This window comes from Pantherophis guttatus, chromosome 7 (assembly GCF_059756535.1).
Source record: "Pantherophis guttatus breed Tessera chromosome 7, ASM5975653v1, whole genome shotgun sequence".
Classification (NCBI taxonomy): Eukaryota; Metazoa; Chordata; class Lepidosauria; order Squamata; family Colubridae; genus Pantherophis; species Pantherophis guttatus.
This window is the reverse complement of record NC_142069.1, coordinates 9466862-9490947: the sequence shown is the minus strand read 5'-3', so window position 1 is coordinate 9490947 and position 24086 is coordinate 9466862. Positions and strand designations below refer to the sequence as shown.

At 39.1% G+C, this 24086-nt stretch overlaps 1 protein-coding gene across 18 annotated transcripts in view; it reads left to right on the top strand.

The window, feature by feature from the left end:
* Positions 1 to 24086, top strand: part of C2CD5 (C2 calcium dependent domain containing 5) — an 88358-nt gene that overhangs the window by 9816 nt on the left and 54456 nt on the right. For 7 of the 18 annotated variants that reach the window (XM_087873001.1, XM_087872998.1, XM_060688147.2 and 4 more), the window contains exons 3-9: positions 861 to 1032; positions 4153 to 4248; positions 4962 to 5117; positions 8274 to 8472; positions 11505 to 11656; positions 16008 to 16202; positions 19124 to 19209. In XM_087873001.1, the coding sequence (XP_087729127.1) occupies positions 861 to 1032; positions 4153 to 4248; positions 4962 to 5117; positions 8274 to 8472; positions 11505 to 11656; positions 16008 to 16202; positions 19124 to 19209 (1056 nt within the window). Of the gene's footprint in view, positions 1 to 860; positions 1033 to 4152; positions 4249 to 4961; positions 5118 to 8273; positions 8473 to 10433; positions 10559 to 11504; positions 11657 to 16007; positions 16203 to 19123; positions 19210 to 24086 lie in introns of all 18 variants that reach the window. The other 11 variants (XM_060688336.2, XM_060688311.2, XM_060688262.2 and 8 more) reach the window with 3 other exon arrangements.

Genomic DNA, 24086 nt, shown 5'->3' with positions numbered 1-24086 from the left:
TATTTTGTACTGCCAACTAGGCTGGGCAACATCAATTTAATGCAGAATCAGTAGGGATTTCAAGAGTATTCCAGTTCTAGATTTCAGTTGCTTCTGATAGAAAGATCCTGTTTGAACTGAACATCAACCCGTCGTTTATGTTCTCTGCTTAGGTCAAAGCTGGGTCTTAAGTGCAAGAAAATAGTTTGCATTAGAATTTATGCATGACCTTGTGACGTGGGACCATTCGAACATGACTAAACACCAACATGACTAATCACCCTCTGGTTTCATGCAGTTAAACTGCGCATTGTATGAATAAGCCGAAAGCAGAGTTGGATGTTACTTGTTTAGACAAATTACCGTGCTTTTCGGAGTATAGACACACTTTTTTTCCTCTCTAAAAGGGTGGAAATGTCGGTGCGTCTTATAGACCGATTACGGCCATTTTTGGCCTCCCGAAACCACCACCCCATCCTGTTTTTGCCAAAAACAGGCCCATTTTTTGCAAAAATGGGATGTGCGGAGGGTTTGGGATGCCTGCAGAGTACTCCTGGGGCCCGGGGAGGGCAAAAACGGGATTTGTGGGGGGTTCGGGAGGTCAGAAACGGGCCCGTTTTTCACATAAACGGGACGCACAGAGGGTTTAGGAGGCCTGCAGAGTGCTCCTGGGAGCTGGGGAGGGCAAAAACCAGATGCGCGGAGGCCAAAAACTATTTTTTTTTCTTGTTTTTCTCTTTGAAAACTTGGTGCATCTTACACTCCGGTGCGTCTTATAATCCGAAAAATACGGTATAAATGGAACTCGGCATCCTTTTTACTTCACAGTGACTCTGTTTGGTAAAATGTTGAAGCTTTGTTATATTTCTTCTGTTTTCTAGGTGGATGATGAAGATCTGCAGGATGAGCCTCTACAGATAACTGTCCTCGATCATGATACTTACAGTGCTAATGATGCTATTGGAAAAGTTTACATTGATATCGATCCTCTGCTCTACAGTGAAGCAGCTACAGTTATTTCGGGCTGGTTTCCAATTTACGACACCATACATGGTGAGATTTTCAATCGTTATAAAATACAGGTAGTCCTTGGTTTACAACTCTAATGGAGTCTGCCCATTGTGGTCGTAAGCCGTGAAGGTCTTAAAGCAGGTCACCATGTCACCAATTTGATTTTAGGACTTTTTTCCCGGTGTTTCTAAGTGAATCGCCATACGGTTGTTAAGTGGATCCGCAGTCATTAAGGCAATGCCTCGGTCGTTAAATGAACCGATTGCTTACTACAAGGTGTTTTTGCTAAAAAAGAGAAATAAATGCTGGCTTTCTACAAAAACGTGGTAAATTGCAATCACATGACTGTGAGGCACCACAAACAAGCATAAATGCAGTCCAGTTGCCAAGCACCCAAAATGTAAACACGTAACTAGAGGGGACAGCAGTCGGAATTCAGTACCGGGTTGTAAATACCATTTGGGGATCCATCATAACTTCAAACAGTTGTTAAATGACCGATCATAAACCAAGGACTACCTGTATTTTTATTAGACGAAACTTGCATAAGCATTATTGGCATAATTGGAAATGGCAGTGGGGAAGGGAGAGAAATATTTGTATAGTCCTTTGTATTTAAAAAAAAGACATTTTCCTTTAGTTCTTTTTCTACCTGCTGCAGGTATTGTTACTTTTAGATCTCGATCTTTTCTAAAGAGATTTTATGCATAATTGTCCTGCATGTTTCTTTTGTAAAGACATCAATAATCTTAGCAGGAAAAATCTGATTGTGTGAATGAGAATTCAGACCAAAAACTGATTTCTGTTCATTCTTGGATTCTTAAGGTTCAAACTCTGTTCTTTAAAAGGCCTCTTTCTTTTTCCAAAGACTTGCTTTTAAGAGTATATTTATGGGTGCATCGTGTGTCAATTTTTCCATGTAGTATCAGATGTAAGTTACGGTATGAGCTCAAATCCTTTCCAGGATTTGCAGGACAGAACATAGGGTCATTAAAGATGTTGTCTCCCAGCCAGCTTCCTAATGGACCTATTGACTCCTCCTTATGTTTCATGAATCTGGTTCAAACACTGGGCAGTAAACACAATAAAAGAAGGAGGTTTAAATGACATTGCAGTTAAGTCACAGTATTGGAGGGTTCTCCTGTAGTTATAACAAAGTTCTTGCTGTACTCTCAGTTCTTCACTTAATACCGTATTTCTCGGACTATAAGACGCACCGGAGTATAAGACGCACCTAGATTTCGAAGAGGAAAACAAGAAAAAAAATAGTTTTTGGCCTCCGCGCATCTGGTTTTTGCCCTCCCCAGCCCCTGGAGCACTCTGCAGGCCTCCCAAACCCTCTGCATGTCCCTGTTTTTGGCCTCCTGAAGCCCCCATGTATCCTGTTTTTGCTCTCTCCAGCCCCCAGGAGCACACAGCAGGCCTCCCAAACCCTCTGCACCAGGGGTGAAATCTAAAAATTTTCGCTACCGGTTCTGTGGGCATGGCTTAATTAGTGGGCGTGGCTTGGTCTGGTGACTGGGTGGGCGTGGCTTGTTGGTCAGGTGGGCGTGGCCAAGTTGACGTCACTTCTTTGCCCTTTTTTAACCTACAAAACACAACACAACACAACTGGCTCACCCACAATGTAAAAGCAGCTGTGCTAGATTCAGAATGGCCCCTGCAACAAGCAGGAACCTCACACAGCCACAAAAAGCCCAAAAAACCAACTTTCACACTTTGCACACACAAAATTCCACATACAGCTTTGTGAGATTTTGTGTGTTTGTGTAGTTAGAGTGAAACACTACAGAAACACACAAAATCTCAGAAAGCTGCACAAATATTATTTTATTTTATTTTTATTTTTATATAAAAGCAGCTAAATTTAAAACTTCCTAAACTTTAAATGGCTAGGTCTAAAAAAAGAACAACTAAAAAAAACCCCAATTAACTATTTTTTTTAAATCTCCCAAAGGGGAAAAAAACTTACAGGCAGGCAGGCAGATAGAGCTGCTCACCGATGAGCTTGATTGCAGGCAGGGAGATTCAGTTGTTTGCTGATGCAATGGATTGCAGGGATTACAGCAAGCGAAGCAAGGCAGGCATGCGAAGGTAATCAAGCTGGAGGCTGGGGGGGAAGGGATTTTTACTACCGGTTCTCCGAACTGTCCGCCGCCATCGCTACCTACTTGCCCGAGCCGGTCCGAACTGGGAGCATTTCACCCCTGCTCTGGACATCCCGTTTTTGGCAAAAACAGGATGCATGGAGGGTTTCAGGAGGCCAAAAACAGGACTGTATTCGGTCTATAAGATGCACCGACATTTCCACCCACTTTTTTGGGGGGGAAAAACTGGGTCTTATAGTCCAAAAAATATGGTATATATTTCCTAGATAATTTGTTTCCAAAAAACTTTAATGCACCAAATGTTCAGCGTTGTTTGTCTGTTTATGAAATTTATAGGCCACTCATCTCACTATTAAGCACCTCTGTGCAGCTTACAATGTCATAAAATAACAGCGTAAAACAATTTGAACATTGAAAACGTTAAGTTAAAACTGCAAAATTACAACAAACTGGAGAAAAAGGACCAAAACATAAATGGAGTGGAGATGGGATCTTCTAACCGCATTCAGAATGGGAGGTCCCCATCTGTGTCACAAGCCCAGAGACAAGTTTTCAGGTCCTTTTGGTAGGCCAAGAGGATGGAGAGTGCTTTGTGGCCTTCTCTGAGCGGTTTACAATCTCAACCTATTGCCCCCAATAATCTGGGTCTTCGTTTTACCGACCTCAGAAGGATGGAAGGCTGAGTCAACCTTGAACCGGTCAGAATTGAACTCCAGGCTGTGGGCAGAGTTAGCTTGCGATTCTAACCACTGTGTCACCATGGCAATAGGTTTGTTTAATGACTGCCATGTTCACTTAACAACCACTACAAACAGGGTCATAAAATCAGTTTAGTTACATAGATTACCTGCTTTACAACTCTCATAATGGTCACACTCCATTATGGTCGTAAGGTGAGGTCTACCTGTATTACATTTTTAGTAACTTATTTTCCCTTTGAAATCGTATCTGTGTTAGGGTTTAGAATGATAAGGCTTCAATCAGGTAACTTGGATAGTCAGTTTTTATGTTCTGACGTAAATTCTCATCCTGTTGCTTTTATTTTCACATCCAGGTATACGTGGGGAGATCAATGTGATGGTGAAAGTAGACCTCTTTAATGATTTAAACCGTTTTAGACAATCGTCATGTGGAGTAAAATTTTTCTGCAGTAAGTCGAAAAACACTTTTTTTTTTTTGTATATGAAAAATGAAAGAACCAGTGAACCAATTCAGACTATTTAAGATGAACAGTCTTTAGGTTTCTTTGGATGTTCCCAGCCAGATTTCTCTGTTGCAGCATCTAATGCATTCTTTGATAATTCTTATTAGTGCACAATAGCTGCCAGAATTGACTGGTTATTGCAGGGTTTCTCTGTCTTGGCAATTTTAAAATGTGTGGACTTCAACTCCCAGAATTCCCCAGCTGGCTTTAGCTTATTGGGTCCTCTCTCTTTTGTTACTACTGTCTTTGATCGTAGTGAGATTACTTTTGATTCAACTTTTGTTCTCATTCTGAGATCATCTTCTAATACTCTACCTCAGAGGTGTCAAACTGGCAGCCCATGGACCGGATGAGTCACGCACAGGCCACGCCCACCCCAGCTCCTCAAATGGAAAAAAACGATACGTCACGTGACGGCAATGTGACGCAGCGAGTTTGACACCCGTGCTCTACCTCAATTGCCTTCTCTTCCAAGCATCCTGTTTGGCAGAGGTGCACAACTTCGCAACAATGCAACATAAACTTTTCCGTTTAATATATTTATTTATCATTGTGAATATATATTTATTGGGAATGTGGGGCTCCCTTGAATCAAAATTGCAGCATCTCCATAAATTATTTTCACTGATTAAATATAAGTCATACTATATCTTCAACAGCTACGTCTATTCCGAAGTGTTATAAAGCCGTAATTATTCATGGATTTGTAGAAGAACTTGTAGTTAATGAAGATCCAGAATATCAATGGATAGACCGAATCCGTACACCAAGAGCATCAAATGAAGCCAGGCAAAGACTTATTTCATTAATGTCAGGTGATTTTAATTTTTTTTTAAAAAAATGGGGTACAAGTAAGAACTGTTTTGCGTTATTGTGAATTTTAATGACTTGTTTGTATTATTTCGTTTATACCTTGTAACTAACTGGTACTACTGTATCCTAAAAAGAAAGATACCATATTTTGTTGGCATACTGCATATTGTAATAGGCATAATGGATGCTGTAAAGGCAGTGAAATTGCTTTTACATTTCTAGCTAAGAACCTGCCCACAGAAAAATTACCCAAACAAGTAATTAATAGGTAAGCATTTTACCTGTTAACATATAACTTAATCCAACAATAATTTACAAACAGATGGTGGTGATTTCGAGTCTGATCTGAAACTGTAGTTAAAGTTATAAAGCAGCCACGTAATCTCTGGCATGTTGGAATTTCAAAGGTCCCTTTGTATTGTTGAACTATGTAAATGTACATTTTAGGATGATAAATTTAGGCGCTGAATGTGTGAACAACTGAGCTGAGCCATTAAATTTATGGATTCCTTTCCATCCAATTGGAAGCTAATCCAGTCCGTAGTTCTAAGATAGGAATCATTGAGTTGCCTGAGTCTACAGGTTTGTTTATTTTAAAAAAAATTGTCCTGGAATTATAGATGGCTAACCATGAGCTTGAATCTTAGCAAAAAAAAAAAAATTTTAAGTAAGAATTGGAAAACAAATGCATGTATCTGAACACCCAGAACTAGTGCACAAATGAAAAACACGAAAATGCTGCAAAATAAATTGCATTCAGTTAAAGTTATGTCTACAAAAGCACATGCATAAAGGAAAAAAAGGGGGGGAAATAATATTTTCACAGAGGAGAGCTGGGCGTATTTAAGGTGACAAATAGGTGCTTTAAAAAATGCCTCTGGAGAGCAGTGAGAATATTCCTGAAATTAGGTGCTTTCCGCTTGGAAAAAACCCTTGTGTGTGAGTATCCTGGAGGAGACTTAGTGAAGGCAAAGGGGGGGAAAATAAAGAAAGATTTGCCAGAATTCCTAGCCTGAAGTTACCTTGAAACCGTATATGACAAAAATAGAAGCTTGAATCTGGCTTAATAGTTACCAGCCATGCAGTGGCTTCATCACTGGTAAAATATGTACAGTACAAGTATATGGCTGCTGCCCCATTTTGCAGCTTGGCCACTGCATTCTGCAGCTGCTGCAGTTTCCAAGCTGAAGGAACTTATTTTTTTATTTTTATTATCTTTTTTATTTGTCAAGCATGTATAAGGTAACAGATATAAGTATAAACATGATTATGAATACAGGAAATGGGTCAACTTTTGACCTTTGGAAATGTAGCAAGCAAATCCTATTTTTATAATTCGTTAGAAAAGTGTGCTGAAATTGTTTTTAATTTCCTAAGAATCATAGAGTTGGGAGAGTCTGTCCAGTAGAGTTGATCTAAATCCTGGGCAGGGAACTATGGTCCTTTTATGACTTGTGGCCTTCCGGAATTCTGGGAGTTGACGTCCACAAGTCATAAAGGGGTCATAGATCGAGAAATTGCACAGCAAGTGTCCAAATGAGGCGAGACATTGATATGAACTTGTAATTTTATACAAATAAATATATTTAACATTCATATTTGCAGCAGACAAGATAGTCAAGACTATCATGAGGTAAATTAATCAGCACACAGGGCACACAGAAGAAAAAGACGGGGAAAAAGGGAAACCCACAGCAGCCAATCATAGCGCAGATTGCTTTTTGCATGAGTCAGCACTCTCCAACCCATCAACTATAAATGTGTGTTGTATACTTCGCTTTTCCAGCTATTGAATTTAATATCCTGAAACCATAGTTCCCCACCTCTAAAGCCAGACCAATCTCCTGCTTAGTGCAGGATTTTTCTCTGGTAATGTTGCACTACTAACTGGAGCAGACAAAACATTTGCTAGACCAATTCTTGAATACAGCTCATCTGTCTGGAACTGCATATCGGACATAAATACAATCGAGAGAGTCCAGAGATATTTTACAAGAAGAATCCTCCATTCCTCTACCCACAATAAAATACCTTATGCCACCAGACTCCAAATTTTGGGCTTAGACAACTTAGAACTACGCCGACTTCAGTCTGACCTAAGCATAGTACATAAAATTATCTGCCACAGTGTCCTTCCTGTCAATGACTACTTCAGCTTCAACCACAACAATACACGAGCAAATAATATATACAACCTCAAGGTAAACCATTCCAAACTCGATTGCAGAAAATACGACTTCAGTAACAGAGTGGTCAATGCCTGGAATACACTACTTGACTCTGTGGTTTCTTCCCCAAACCCCCAAAACTTTAACCTTAAACTGTCTACTGTTGACCTCACCTCATTCCTAAGAGGTCTGTAAGGGGCGTGCATAAAAGCACCAGCGTGCCTACCGTCCCTGTCCTAATATTCCTTTTTACTTACTCTTTTCATGTATTCAAATTATGTTTATACTTTTGCCTGTTATATATGCTTGACAAATAAACTTATGATTATGATTTGCTAAAGCGTTTTGGTGGGATGGCAGATGGCTTCTCCAGTCTCTGAAGGTCTCCAGTGAATAGTAAATGTCACTTCATTGATTGAGACTCTTTATCTTCAGCGAATTTCTTTTGGTATCTTAAATTTTATTTTACTTTACTTTACTTTATTTTTTATTTTTTTAAAAAAAAAATAATTTTTAATTTATTTTATTTTTTTATCCTGTCTTCATTACTTTATAAGTAACTCAAGGCATCGGACATACATAAAACTCTTTTCTGCTCCTATTTTCCCCACAACAACAACCCTGTGAGATGGGTTGAACTGAGAGAAAGTCACCCAACCAGTTTTCATGCCTAAGGCGGGATGAGAATTCCCAGTCTCCTGGTGATTGGCCCAAAGTCGCCCAGCCAGCTTCCATGTCTAAGACAAGACTAGAACTCCCAGTCTCCTGGTGACTGGCCCAAAGTCACCCAGCCAGTTTTCATGTCTAAGGTGGGACTAAAATTTACAGTCTCCTGGATTTTAGACCAGCACCTTAACCACTATACTAAACTGGCCTAACTTCTGGTACAAGTTAGTGCAATATTGCGGTAAAATTGGAAGTTCATTTTATCAGCGTTCAAAATCATTTTACATTAATGTTGCATTAAATGCTGTGTGGTTTTTTCGACAGGGGAACTGCAAAGGAAGATTGGCCTGAAGGTACTTGAAATGAGAGGAAATGCAGTGGTTGGCTACTTGCAGTGTTTTGATCTGGAGGGAGAATCTGGCCTAGTAGTACGAGCCATTGGAACAGCCTGTACCTTGGACAAATTAAGTAACACACCTGTATTCTTACCTGCATGTAATTCCCCATCCAAGGAGATAAAGGAGTAAGTATGAATTAAATGTTCCCTGGAAAGTTTCTTTTGTGTGTTCTTTTCAAATTCATACTGTGTTGCATATTTTTTTTGCTCTGCTTTGATTCAATATACACACCCCTGTCTCCCTTTTATATTGACAACTTGTTTTGTGTTGAGAAACCTGAATAATTAAAGTGACCAGATGTTGTAGGAATAAAATGTGTGTCAGATGCCTCAGCTACGCATAATTCTTGTAGTGTTGCACAGCATGATGGCAATAACATTAACCTGTTCTACATTCCAGAGTGCTTTCTCTTCTTGGTGGGTGATTGAAATTAAATTGCTTCAGTGGGATGTTTGTATTTTGCAACGTATTTTGCAAAATAAAAACCCACAGGACCTCTGTTTTTAGTATTTTAGTATTCTGAATGCAATTGGTGTACATGGACTTAAGAAATGTCTTCAGTGTAATTCTAAGCTAGTAAGTCATAACTGAGTGCTATCAGGTTTTTACAACTGTCTGCAACACTTTCCTCTCTCTTACTTAGAACAAATTAAGTTTTGCTGCCCTTTCACTTAATTAGTAGGCAGTTGGCCAACTCAGAGTTCAGTAACAGTTGATAGAGTTCAACTTTTAGAATGAGCCAGATAAATAGAAATAACACTGGGCCAACTGAAAGTACTTTGTTTGGGAAAGCTAAGCGCCAATGAGAATATATTACTTTATGTCTTGCAATTATATAGCTCTTTTTATTGAAATCCAAACAGGAAAAATTGCTACAAAGCAACGTGAGATTATCTCAGTCGTGCTTACTGAAAATTTCAAAATTTCTCCACCATCTAGTCAGAGCTGAAGATGCTTCTTGGATAAGAAGTGAAATGTCTTCAAAGAAAAACCAGACACTCCAATTGCCTCTTGAAACAGCACCTTTGGGACATTTTAAATGTTACTTAAATTATACTATGACCTTGTTGCTTTTTATAGTAGCACAAATCTTTTCAATGAAATTAATGCAATTGATTTCAATTGCATTCTTAGACATTTACATTGATCAGAAATAAAATTAAGTTGGCCCAGTTCATTTCTTTAAATTTAGATTTCAAAGATTATTGGCAAAGATTAAACCTTTAGAAGAATGATAATTGCATGGTAACCGAGTAATGCTTAGCTGGGTTTTTTTTTCCCCTCTCAATTCTTTAGAGTAGGGGTATAAAACTCAAAAAATCAGCCAACTAGGGCGCTGTATTCCTCTGTGTAGATTCTGGAAACTTTATCTGTATAACTTCTATTTTAAAAAATCAGTTAGGCTGCCCTTCGTTAAATATCAGTCTCTCAAATTCCTCTTCTTGATGTAAAGCATTGAGAAGGAAGAGGAGGGTCATGTGTGATTATCTAATGTCTTTCTTCACCTTTTCCATATTATGATCATTAACTAATTGCATGCTTAAGTGTTAAGCTAACTAAATTGGCAAGCTGGAGCCATTGTATCAGTGGATTGAATTTTTAGGAAGCTTCCCAATTTCCCATTCACCCCCTGATTTAAATTGGTGGAATTTGGTCGAACCCTGGTGGCGTAGTGGTTAGAATGCAGTATTGCAGGCTAACTGTCCACAGCCTGGAATTCAATCCTGACGGGGCTCAAGGTTGATTCAGCCTTCCATCCTTCCAAGGTTGGTAAAATGAGGACCCAAATTGTTGGGGGCAATAGACTGACTCTGTAAACTGCTTATAGAGGGCTATAAAGCATACTAGGAAGCAGTATACAAGTCTAAATGCTCTTGCTCTTAAATCTATGGGCCACATTGGGAATCCACGTAGACCTTACATTTGGCACCCCTGCTTCAGAGTTTGCTGTTCACAAACAAGCAAACTGCAACCTTCCAGTAACTAGAACACCCTAGAATATATTTTTTTTAAATGTAACTTTGCCATTTTTTTTTGTATGTATTTTTTTTCCTTTTCCTTCGATCTCGGCTGCAAATTCTCTCAGGTCTCTGCTGGCTCATCCGCCCAACCATGGATGTCGTTCGACTCACAACAGTCCAATTCACACTGCTACTGGCTCACGGCTTACTCAGAACTTCTCTGTGTCTGTTCCCACTCTCATCTACACTGGTACGCGACTGCTCAGATTCAGAAGCTGGGGAGAGACAGGCGGCAGGCACAATGACAGGCAGGCAGGCAGTGTAGGCAGGTACCTATATCCCTTAGAGTTCTTCTTCTCCAAATAAGTCCTTTGCATTCACCTGCTAAGTCAGAGGAAACAGGAGACCTCAAGGATATCTTCCGATCTCTTTTTTTTTGCTTTATTGTGTGCATACCTGTTTTCTTTTTCCCTCTCCCCCGCCCCCTTTGCAATAATAACATTTGCATCTCAGGTGTCTCTCTCATAGTAGGGAGAGAAATGTACATTTTGATCAGGCTTCAGGCTTGATCATGATGTTCTCAAAAAGGGTTCTGTGCAGGATGTCTTAAACTGGACCGACAGGTAAGACCTTGCTACCGGTAGCAGCGCTTGTGAGTACCAACATCTGGGTATGATTCTCCTCTTTCCGCTTTGTTTTTAGCTGTGGCAACCTGCAAATGCTAACGGATAAGGAAACTTTTTCTTTTTTTTTTTGGAAATATATATGCGTCTTTATATATATATAAATATATAACATACCTGTCTGTGTGTATGTCAAGGCACAGATATATAACCTGCAACCATCGCTTTGTTTTCTTTTGTTAAGAATCTGGTTCAAAAAAAAAAACATACTGCATTCGTGCAGCCATGGTTTTTGATGGGTTTTATGTTCCTGTTTACTTTCCCGCTTTTCGATGCTTTTATGCTTTAGCTGTGGTTTTTAATTTGCTGGTTAGTAATGCCCATCTGCCTCCACGAAGTTGTGCGGTGAACAACTTTTCCCAATGCCTGTAGGCATCGTAATCTAGCTTCCCACCTTAAGTGAACCATTGGCCCTGTGCCCCTCCCCCTCCCTGTCCACATCCTGATTTTGGGATCATCAGCCCGGTCCTTTGACGTAGGATCACTGAATCTGTTTCCACCTTCTTCTGGCAGGATTCCTTTCAATGAAGATCCCAACCCCAATCCTCATTCATCAGGACCCTCCACCCCTCTGAAAAACCAAATCTATTCCTTTTCACCTTCCAAGTCCTACAGTCGACAGTCCTCTTCTTCTGACACAGATTTGAGTTTGACACCCAAAACTGGTAAGGTGCTTCCACCCACGTTATTTTAATTTGTTTGTGATTTGTTTTGCTGAATTTGTGTTGTTTCTATTTTAGCTTTTCACTCACGGCCTTTCTCTGTTTTGGGCATGATAGTACCTATTTGCATAAATCTTTGAATTGTTTATTGAATTATGTGGCATCTGAGCATCTTCTGCAAACTGACATATAACCACTACCCTAAGATTATCCTAAAGAATTGTCTTTTCATTTCCTCCACATCATATTGCAAATTATGGGAATTAAAAGTAACCATGATATGTTTGGGAGATAGTCTACCATATATTACTGAATATGTACAAATAGGTATAACAAATTAAAACTTTTCTTGTATCTGCACATCTTTGTGAGCAACTGAATAAGGGCTGGTTGACTGTCTTCGGGGCTGCTTTGAAGACAGCAATAAGGTATCCTTCATGTTGCAACAATCTTCGATGTTAACTTTTTACCATTGTCAAAACGTAACTTAAGATATGACAAACCCAGTGATTTTACAGACAGGTAGCCCTCGACTTATGACTGGCCACTGTTGAGCCCAAAATTTCCATTGCTAAGCAAGATAGTGGTTAAGTGAGTTTTGCCCCATTTTACAACCTTTCTTGCCACCATTGTTAAGTGAATCACTACAGTTGATAAGTTAGTAACATGATTGTTAAGTGACTTTGACTTCTCCATTGGCTTCGCTTGATGGAAGGTTGCAGAAGGTAATCACTTGACCCCCGGACACTGTGACCATCTTAAATGCCGGTTGCCAAGCATTTGAATTTTGATCACATGATCAAAGTTACTTTTTTCAGTGCTGTCACCAAGCATATGATTGTAAATTGAGGACTACCTGTATATATGGAGTGTATGCATACCATACTGGAAACAGCGAGGAGCAGAATAACATTACTTTCATGTGACTGCTTTACTCTGCCTACAAACACAGTGATTCTTGTGCTATTAGCCAGACTTGCCTTGAATGGCCTGGAGAGTTAATAAAAAGCCACAATAAACTATTGTTTCTAATTTATAACCACAACTCTGAAATGAGAAGCAAAGTGGCTGTGAGAATAGGCCTGATGAAATAGTAAGGTTTGTTTAATAGTTCATCTTGTTAGGCTGGGATTTAGTTAATTGAATGTAAATCTCCCATTCCCTGCACATATTTCTGTTTGTACTCTAAATCAGGTGTCACCAACCTTTTGGACCTCAGGGACCACTAAATTCATAATTTTAAATCCCGCGGACCACTAATATGAATTAGTGATGGGACCGAGTCCTTTAGGCACTTAGCTTGGCTGCCTGGGGTCAATCCTAGCTTTGCTGTCCATTGCAACTAGGAATCTCAAATACAACCAAGCGTGAACATTTGTCTTGTAGCCAGCCCGGATGCTAGATCGCTCCCCCTGCAAACTTTGTCTCTCAAGGAGTCCGGCTGAAGTTTTGTGCACCGCTCACTGAAGCAACTGAACTCCCAAGGAGGGAGGGAGGGGCTGGAGCTACTAAACAGGCAGTCAAGCTAAATGCCTGAAGGACCCCATCCCATCAGCGAGTGAGATTAATTGCTTTGGCAGGCCACATCCGGCCCAGGGACCATATTTTGAGGATCTCTGATTTAGGGCAATATAAAAAATGCAAAAATGCAAAGATTTTTCTACGGACCACCAGAATTTTCTCACGGACCACCAGTGGTCCACGGGCCACCAGTTAGTGACTGCTGCTCTAAATGACAAATATGGCAAGGCATTTTTAGCAATATGGCTTCACACATATATAATACTGAAATATCACGGCTTTAACAGAATTTAAGTCAACTCAAGTCGTAATCTGCACACTTCTTGGGCAAAAACCCCCCTATACTTTTGTTTTCTTAAAATAGGAAGGATAATACAGGTAGTCCTTGACTTAAACCACAATTGGGATCAAAACTCTGGCCAGTATGATCGAGTTTATTGAATCCATAGCTCTGAAAATAATTCCATGAGCCCAAAGACAACTTTAGACAGGAGACTCTCTCATATTCAAGGTTGACTCAGCCTTCCATCCTTCCAAGGTGGGTAAAATGAGGACCCAGATTGTTGGGGGCAATATGCTGACTCCGTAAACCACTAGAGAGGGCTGTAAAGCACTGTGAAGGGGTATATAAGTCTAAGTGCTATTGCTAAGTGGAAAGGAAAGAAGAAAGGAAGGTAGGTGTGGTGGCGCAGTTAGAATGCAGTATTGCAGGCTAACTCTGCCTACTGCCAGGAGTTTGATGCTGATCGGCTCAAAGTCGACTCAGCCTTCCATCCTTCCGAGGTGGGTAAGATGAGGACCCAGATTATTGGGGGTAATAGGCTGACTCGGTAAACCGCTTAGAGAAGGCTGTAAAAGCACTGTAAAGCGGTATATAAATCTAAGTGCTATTGCTATATTGCATCGTTAAATTAAAAGGGAATTTGAAATTATCTCAAGTTCTATTTTCAAATACTTCCTGTCATTTCTTTTACAAACTAAAAGATAGGAAATACCAAAGCTCTGTAGATTATGTCTAGTATAGAACATAGAATAATAGGGTTGTAATGAACCTTGGAGATCTTCTATTCCAACCCTCTGTGCAAGCAGGAGACCCCCATACCATTCCAAAGAAATCGCTGTCCAATCTCTTCTTAAAAGCCTCCAGTGATGGAACACCCATAACATCTGGAGGGAAGTTGTTCCACTGATTAATTGTTCTAACTGTCAGGGATTTTCTCCTTAGTTTTAGGTTGCTTCTCTCTTTAATGGTCTTTCACTCATTATTACTTGTTCTGCCCTCAGGTGCTTTAAAATAAGTCAGATTCACTGCTAATTATAATGCGTACGATAGATGGGAAATTTAGCTGTAGAGGTGTTATATGAAGTTTTTGAGTTATGGAAGTTCGGAGTCTTAAAACCAGGGTGGATTTGATTTAAATCGCGTTGATTTAAATCACAATTTAAATCATGATTTAAATCACTAGTAAAAAGGATTGATTTAAATCAACTCGATTTAAATCATAATTTTTAAAGAGCAACTGTCATCTCTGCTACTCCGTTGACCCACTGTTGACTCACCGATAGTCCCAGTGTTGCAGAATATACAGCCTCATGCTACTTAACTAAGCTCCATTTCATGCTGAATAAACTAAATTATTTATGTATCTTAAATAGAAAACTATCTTACGATAGATTTTTACCCCAAAAGTTTTTTATTAAAATAAATTAGATAAAAATCAAAAAAATCCGATTTAAATCAAAAAAATCTGATTTTTTTGATTTTTTTAAAAAAAATCATTGATTTTTATCCACCCTGCTTAAAACCGAGAATTATTATTATTATTTATTGAATTTATATACCGCCCTACTCCCAAAGGACTCAGGGCGGTGGACAGCCAAGAGATAAAACACACATATTACAAATGTTAAAAATCAGTTAAAAATACATTAAATGCTTTGGCCCACAAACAAATTTAAAACACCCCAATTTATAAGACAAATTTAAAACAATTTAAAGGGAGGTTAGGCCAGACCAGCCTGCTGGTATAAGAATGTTTTGAGAGCATGGCGGAAAGTACGCAAATCCAGGATCCTCCGTATCTCCGGGGGGGAGCTCGTTCCAGATGGCAGGTGCCCCCACATAGAAGGCTCTCCCCCTGGAAGCCGCCAGTCGACATTGTGCTTTCCTTACTAAATTAACAATCTAATACAAAGATTGATTATTTTCTGAATGAGGATTTTGGTGCTTACCCAGAAAGTATATAATGTGGAGGAAACTGAAAAGAAGGAAACACAGTTATTTATTTGTTTGTTTGTTTGTTTTATTTTATTTAAAAATCAGAATGCAAAGTATCTTTTAAAAATTGAAGGCTTTCTAAGCAAGCTGCTCCCATATCCGTCAGAAAGTGCAAAATCGTTCTGAAAAGGTGAATTTTATTTGTTTTATCAAATTTCTGCACCATTCATCTCACCTCTGTAATTTATGTGCTTTTTTTTTTTTTAAACACTCACAGAAAATGGGTATTCATCTCCTGTAAAAACCCATTCAGTTTGGAATAAGCTGCAATTGAAAAAAAATAAATAAATAAAAGCACACTTTCCTGGCTTTAAAATAGAGCAATAATTGATGAAGGTTTCGTGTTGGGTGTGCCCGTTCATCGTGTTGCATTTGTCATCCTGTGAATTGTAAATCCATAACGGTTCATAATGTTGCTCGCTGTCTGGTTTGTTTGTTTGTTTTCTTACAAACCTGATTTTGCTTAATTCATTTTGCTTTTTCTTTCTTTTCTTCTTGGTTTCTTTTTTTGTCATTTTCTGAACTCTACCATCTCTTTACTGCTTTTCTCCACAGCACTTCCCCTATGGGGACCCAAGATTTTCCTGCTTCCCAGTTCCCCACCACTTACATCTTCTTGTTCCCCACCACTTACAAGGCCCTGTCTTCTCTGCTCAGGGTCTAGCTCTAATTCTCTTCACTCTAGCCCTGTGAACCCAATTCTCAGGAAAAGTATTTCTTTCACTGAAGAGCTACTTCTGGCTGCTTCGGGTAGGATTACTCTTCAATCGCCTTGCTGGTTTGGGTAGTGGCACCAAGCACAGTGTGAAAGCTTCTTATGATTTCCCCTCCCCCCTAGACCCATTTAAAATCCCAAAACTGCTGGCTACATGACGTTGATATAATTATTTTTCTGGGATTGGTTTTCCTTTCCCTTCCTTTCCCCCACCCCCAACGTTTTATCACGACTGTTTTTTAAAATCGTTTTTATCATGCCTTTTTAATCAGACTTTTCTCCCTCCCAAAACTTTTATGAGATAGATAATTGGCCTTTTTTAAAAAAAAAATAATAATTGTGGTACAGGCAGTCCTTGACTTACGACACTGCGAAGCCCAAAATTTCTGTGGCTAAGCAAAGACGGTTGAATGAGTTTTGCCCCATTTTACAATCTTTCTTGCCACGGTTGTTAAATGAATCACTGCAGTTGTGAAGTTAGTAACACGGTTGTTAAATCAGTCTGGCTTCCCCGTTGAATTTGTTGGTGAGAAGGTCACAAATGGTGATCACATGACCCTGCGACATGTGACATACATGTCCAGGATATGTGAAGTAAATGTGACCCCCCCGCAAAAACGTAAATATGAACCAGTTGCCAAGCATCCAAATTTTGATCACGTGACCATGGGGATGCTGCAGCGGTCGTAAGTGTGAAAAGTGTCCATAAGTCACTTTCTTCAATGCCATTGTCACTTCGAATGGACACTAAACGAATGGTTGAAAGTCGAGGACTACCTGTATAGCCATCCATTTCTGGCCATGTTTCAATGCTCCTCTGTTTCGATTGGGAGGAACATTTCTTCTTTTTCTTCTTTGTCTTCTCCAAGTCATTCATATTACTCTGTTGACCATCATGTGGCCATCAGTCCTGCTTTGTTTTTTTTTTGTTTTGTTTTTTTTGTACCTGCAATTTAAATGCCCTTCTAAATGTTCACGGTATAAATGTCAGTTTTGCCTGTCCTTTCACAAGGCTGTTTCAACTAATGTAAACTCGGTTGATGCTGTGGAGCAGTACAGTTTGGGTTGTTCTCTTTCTGGGTGAAGTATGTTTCATTTCTACAAACAGCCTTCATTCCATTTCTGTCTCCGCTCTTAGTATCGTATAGTCCCTTGTCAGACAGATTTGACTGCAAAAAGAAAAAAGAAAAATTAGATTGACTGCACCATGCAGGATGGGACTATATAGATGCTAATGTTTGTTTCCTTATCCAAAAACAGCTAAAAATGGAGGTTTTAATAGGACAGGAATGAACAGTGATCTGTAAATTTAATCATGCAATGGGATCTATTTCTATTGCTGCCATTTGCAAAGATGGCAAGTGTGTGCAAAACATCAGCTGTAATATCAGGGGTTGGTACAAAATGAACATTTCGATTCAAATGAGCAGGAAACCTTAAAGTCTCTGAAATTAGATGAATTGTTAATTTTGTCAGTTTATCCTTTATCGTTAGACCAGGTAGGCCTCCGTAATTCCATCAATAGTGTTTAGTTGCAGGAATATGGCCACTTATATGTATTTCAGATACTTATGGTAGCCATAATGTTCTGGATTATAAGCATCCAGGTACTTTTGTCCAAGTCTTATTTTACTGAGGCTTGCCCTGAACAGTTTGGAGAGAATTGAATTGTGAAATAAGTCATTTTAAGAAGGCTAAGCACAATTGTTTGGCATTGCTATTCTAGGCAGCATTAAGCCACTATGTCCCCATAAAACATGTAAATGTCTTGAATGATAGAGCAGATTTCGTTAAGAACCTATCAAGTAATCGTAGATGGACCTTATAAATTAGTGTCCATTTATGTTCCCACTGTGCTTGTCCATATTCTTCCTTTTTTCACATAAGCTGCAGGGTGTATAGTTTAACATAACGTCCAATCTTGGAGTTTTTATTGTTTCTATCCAGAGAAACGAGGATTTTTATCCCAACCCCTTCAAAAAAAGGAAAAGTTTAAAATCAGGTTTAATTCTAGTTTGTGTAATAAGCATATTAAATTGTACCCCATGGACTTAACCAACATACTAAGGCATCCCCCTATTAATTAGTTTGCTGATGGTTTGTTAAGAGAAATTAGACTTCTCTATTAGTTGTAAATATGGATCTTGGATCTGATCAGTAGTCCATTCAGCTCACTATTATTAAGGGTTATTATTACTGGGAGTTTGGTGTTTATGACAATTGGGGATACCAAAGACTGATACTGGAAACTTTGAATTTAAATTATATCTTTATGACTTAAATACAGCCTTTCCTGAATAAACTTAATGGAATTACTCCTGTAAACATTGATGTGAAATGCCTCATCATTTCAGCCTTGAAAATACATTATTTTCCTTTATTCTTTTAGCTCTATATGATCATACCCTTTTTCTGATAACTGTGTGGGCTTGTTAAATCAGCAAAGAATTCCAAATTTTAGTCCCTTTTTATGTCAAAATATCTATATGGTTGTTCACATAATCATGTGAAAATCTTTGTATCTCAGACTACAGTGTGATAATGTTATCTTTAAACACTCTGAAATATTTAACTTTTGAATTCTGTTTGGATTTTTTAAAAGTTCAAATTGGACTGAGGGGTGTAATCTTTAGCCAATGGCTTACTAAAGTTTTCATCTAGCATGATCACGTTTACTAGTTTTTGCACATAAATCATAGGCAACATGCACGCTAATTATAATTAAAAATTATAGCCTGTTAAATGAAGCCGAAGCTTATTTTTTTCCCTACTAAATACATCTTTTCATAAATTAATTGATATACTACTCTGGCTTTTTGACCATGTCATGTTAGACTTTCACAGGGTTGTCTACATTTGCTAGTAATCAAAAATGTGCCACATTTTTAATATAACTTTGATGTAATATCTATTAACTATGTGATTTCACTTTGACTTACGTGCTAATGTTCTTTAGGAATGGGAAGTGGTAGTGCTGGAAAAGAAGGGGGGCCTTTAAAAGCTCTGTTAAGACAACAAACTCAATCAGCTCTGGAGCAAAGGGTAAGAAATTCATTCAATCCTGTTATATATTTGATGTATACCAGCACAGTTCATGTCTAATGCCATTGAGCTCAAATAGGATTAACTTCTTGGCAAATCTGTGTAGGATTTCAGCCCAGAACTATCACTTTAGAAACATTCCTGTATTTTTCTACTGCTGGGTAGGAAAAATGTATTTGAATGTTTCCTTTATTATTAAGTAATTATCTTTCCGCTGCAATTGTGAATTATATAAGATGTCACCATGTATTTGGACAGAGGGATGAAATACATATCCCTATAAAGAAGAGATTTACATCATGGAAGATTTTCATAAAGCTCATAAGGTTTTCATTGGTCTTTTTGCTGATGACATAAAGGTATGTAATCGAGTTGACACTCCTGGGGTTATTCGTAACATGGAAGATGATTTGGCATTGGTGGAAAATTGGTAAAAAAAAAATGTGGAAACTGCAGTTCAACGTTTCTTAATGTAAGATGGTGCGTTTAGGGAAAAGGAATCTTCTGGAAGGGTACAATACTGGAGGTACAGCGTTAGACAAAACAGCAGAAGAAAAGGATTTAAGGTGTGCTCATAGCAGATGACTGCAAAAGAGTAAAGTGTGACCAGGCAGTTGTGGAGGCAAACGAAATTCTGGGATGCATCACTAGAGGGACCCCCAGCAAGAAAAAGAAGGACCTAATCCCACTGTATAGGACTTTAGTCAAACCCTATATGGAGCGCGGTGGCTCAAATGATTAGGACTCTGGGTTGCAGGTTTGAGACCCGAGTGCTGTTGCGTGGCGGGATGAACTTCCGCCACTCACTCCAGCTTCTTGGTGGGAGACATGAAAGGAGCTCCCACAGGTGTAACCCGAACAATGGTGATGTCACCGGCTTAATCCTTTCAACCCAGAAGCGCCTTAAAGGGTGCTTCTGACATGAACCAGACAGGGCCAGAGCCCATTTGGAATACTGTGCCCAGTTCTGGAGACCTTACTAAAAAAAAAAAGATATTAAAATTGAGTGAGTCCAGAGACGGACCGTAAAAGTGGTGGAAGGTCTGATGGACAAAACAGGAGAGATTGGAGGAAAAATTAACAATAAAAACAAACAAAAAAAAACCCTCAAAGGGCAGACTCTATGGACCCCTAGGTCTTTTTCTGCTGTTACGTTTCCTAAGTTTCTATAAACTTGAATGCAAATACATATGCATCCTTTTCTCATCAACCTTTTTCATGTTTCTATTTCAGTCAGCTGAGCTTAAACAAAAAAAGCAATAGCTCACCAGAGAAAAGCTACCTTCCTCATGTCCTACCCGCACACTTTAATTCTGTATCTTAAATATTTACGAGAGGCTATTTAATTCTGATTATTAGAGCTGAAAACCACATTGTGAATAAGGATCCCACATTCACTGAGCGAATTTCAAATCATTTATAGCAGTAAAATTTTACTTCAGTGAATGAAGGGGGCTATGCCAAAAATTACATGTTTGTATGTCACGTCCCATTAAAATGTGGATTAATTCAAAATGAATAGCAGTAGCTTTGTATCAGTGGATAATTTTCTCCCCATTTTTGTGTTACCTATTGCTAAGGGAGGATCGCCTCATAAATTCTGTAGAAGGCGGGTATGTTCCAATTACTGTGTGACGCTTCACCTCTCTCTCTTTGTGTTCATATTTATTTTGAGACTCTTTTTTTTTTTTCTACCTTGGACCTTTTATTTGAGGAATTTGGAGCCGGTTATTATAAATTCCACATTCCTTATGGAATTGTTCCTAGGCAGAAAATTTTCGAGAAAGCTTTCCGGAGCTTTTAAACAGTCCAGTTGCTCCTTTGACTTCTGCATGAATATACATTTCATGTAACTTAACATTTTTCATTGATTTGATTTTGTAATATTTAATTTGAAAGCTAACAAAGGGGAAAAAAAGTGTTGATTTTGCTGCTTATCCTAATATTTTAGATCTTTTGTGGATAATGGGTTTAGTCTTTCGGTTGATATGCAGTAAATGTTTTCATTCTTTACAAATGTTGACTTTTCAGTCTGAGTACTTAAATGTACATTGTAAGTCACAATCATACAACTTTATAAGAGATCTTTAAACGATTTTGCCTTTAAAATGACATATTAAAAGCTTCTTCACAAATAACATGCATAGAGAATATGCATGATGCATGTTCAGATTAGCTTCATATTGGAAATATGATTTTTTTATTTGCTTCTGCTTTCCCCCCTATCAAATCAAGTCCTTTTTTGGCATTTATAGTGAAACATGTCCAATAGTGACTGTGGTCCTCCATGGGAAATATAATAGTATAATAGTTATCCTGAAATATAACATTATTTAACCTGTGTATCCTAATGAAACACCACAGTTAGTAGGAATTTGTAAACTTTACTATTCTTCATAAGCATAATTTGTACACTGCAATAGAGTTTTAGAAAATGCTTTTTCAATAGGGTGAAAAACTGGAATATGTTGAATTAAGATACTAAAGCACAGAACTAATTCATTTGATGCTTTTCATCAGGTATATTCTTCACATAAAAACATTTTTAATCTTCTCAGGTCTAATAAGATTTTGTGAAAATAGGTCATGGATTTGCATATTAGTTATTCTATGTAAATAGAAATAAATTCAGCAGGGTCAGGGCAGCATAGCCAGTTTGGCGGTTGGTATTTATTTATTTATTTATTTTATTTTATTTTATTTTATTATATTTCTATACCGCCCTTCTCCTGCGGGACTCAGGGCGATGTACAGCCAGGATAAAACATAGCATATAAAATTTAAAAACATTTTAAAAAACAATTAAATAATTTTGGCCCGAATTTAAAACAACCCAATTAAAACCAAAATTTGATTTAAAAACTGAGAGGATGGGATCAAGCCAGTCCAGCTAGATGGAACAAGTGTGTCTTCAGGGCCCAACGAAAAGTCCGGAGGTCTGATATCGTGCGTATCTCAGGGGGCAGGTCATTCCAGAGGGCAGGTGCTGCCACAGAGAAGGCTCTCCCTCTGGGGGTCGCCAGCCGGCACTGCCTGGCCGACGGCACCCTGAGGAGGCCCTCTCTGTGCGAGCGAACCGGTCGGTGGGAGGCTATTGGCGGCAGAAGGCAGTCTCGCAAATACCCCGGCCCTAAGCCATGGAGCGCTTTAAAGGTGGTTACCAACACCTTGAAGCGCACCCGGAAGACCACAGGAAGCCAGTGCAGCTCGCGCAGAAGAGATGTTATATGTGAGCGCCCCGTCGCTCCCATAATCCCCCGCGCAGCCTCATTCTGGACCAACTGCAGCCTCCGGGTGCACCCCAAGGGGAGCCCCATTTACCTAAAATGATCCCCAAATTAAAAGACGCAGATGTCAAATTCAAGATAGTCTATGTTTATCCAGTGCAAATACAGTGAAACCTTGCTTAAACAGAACTTAAGTTATTCACTAATATCTCTTAAATATAAAAATAAATCGTTTTAGTAATTTTCCATTTGCATGTTAATTTCATCTTGCAAATGACATTATGTAAAACTTCTATATAAATCTGGTCTTCTCTTGCAAGCAGTCCATTATATCAAGATCTGGAAAACAGAAAATTTCACTGTAAATGCAAAACGATTACCAGGTCTCCTTGTTACTTCAGTTATTTTCTGTAGCGCAGCCTAACGCTACTCCCTTTTTATGATCCTGCAATCCCTTAATTCAGAGTAAAGTCTGGGTGACTGGATGGAGCTGAGCATTTACTGGCTGGATGCCCTTCCTGACACCACACACAATTCTCAGCATTCTCAGCAGATATTTTTTCTTTGTGTCCTAGTGCCATCTGCCACTACCTAGAATTGAACTCTCAACCTTCCCAATGGGAGGCGAGTGTTTTCACCATGCCGCTCGCAGTTTTCCTAATAGCGTCAGAGGTTTTTCATTAATGCAGCAATAGCCATTGCCAGAATGAGATGCTTGTTCCTCTTCTTCCAAACATTATCCAGTGGATTTTAAAATGAAATTCCTCTAGCTGTGTTTCATATTAAAACTTCTATCCAAGCATATATTTCCAGTTGTTACATATTTTCCTTTTACCTTGTCTCTAAGATGCAAGTATTTCTGAATCAAGGTTAAGTGGCTGTTATGCTTTCTAGATCCCGTGAGAGGCACTACTTAACTAACAAGATCTGTGCCTGCCCGGAATGGACAGAAGCTGTCCCTCTAGTAGCCAGGTCCTATGCCATAAAGAGCTTTATGGGTGATAAGAATTGCATCCAGTAGTCAACTGGCAGTCAGCGCAGCTCACAAAGCAGCAGGGTCATATATATGTTCCACAACATACCCATCACTGCCTATGCAGATGTGGACCAGTCGTAGCTTCTGAGTGCTCTTCCAGGACAGCTCCAAGTAGAATTGTGGTACAATAGTCCAATCGAGAGGTGACACAGGCATGAGTGGCTGTTCAAAGGACCTTCTAGTCCAGGAACAGGCGTCACTGGCACACTTTGATGCAACTGTATTCAAAGGATTCAAGTAGGAGATGTGAATTCAAAGAGACCCCTATGTCAACATGCACCCCATTAAAGAATAAAGGTGGAGTATCACAGAAAAGGGGGACCGGGGGGGGTGTCAAGCAAAGATTGAGCTTAAGCCTGTTCCTCCCCATCTAGACCTGCACATCTGGAGCTGATCTTCAACAGCATCTCTTAATCAGCCCAAGTATAATTGGGGATCATTAGCATATTGACGATATTCAACTCCAAACTGATGGATGATCTCCCCTAGTGGATTCATGTGAATGTGGAAACAGGAGAGAGAATTGAATCCTGGGGCACTGACAAGATTATAGGTGTGACATGTCAGGATTGAAACTGGACCCAAAGTAGAGAGCCTTCCACTTCCAATCCCTA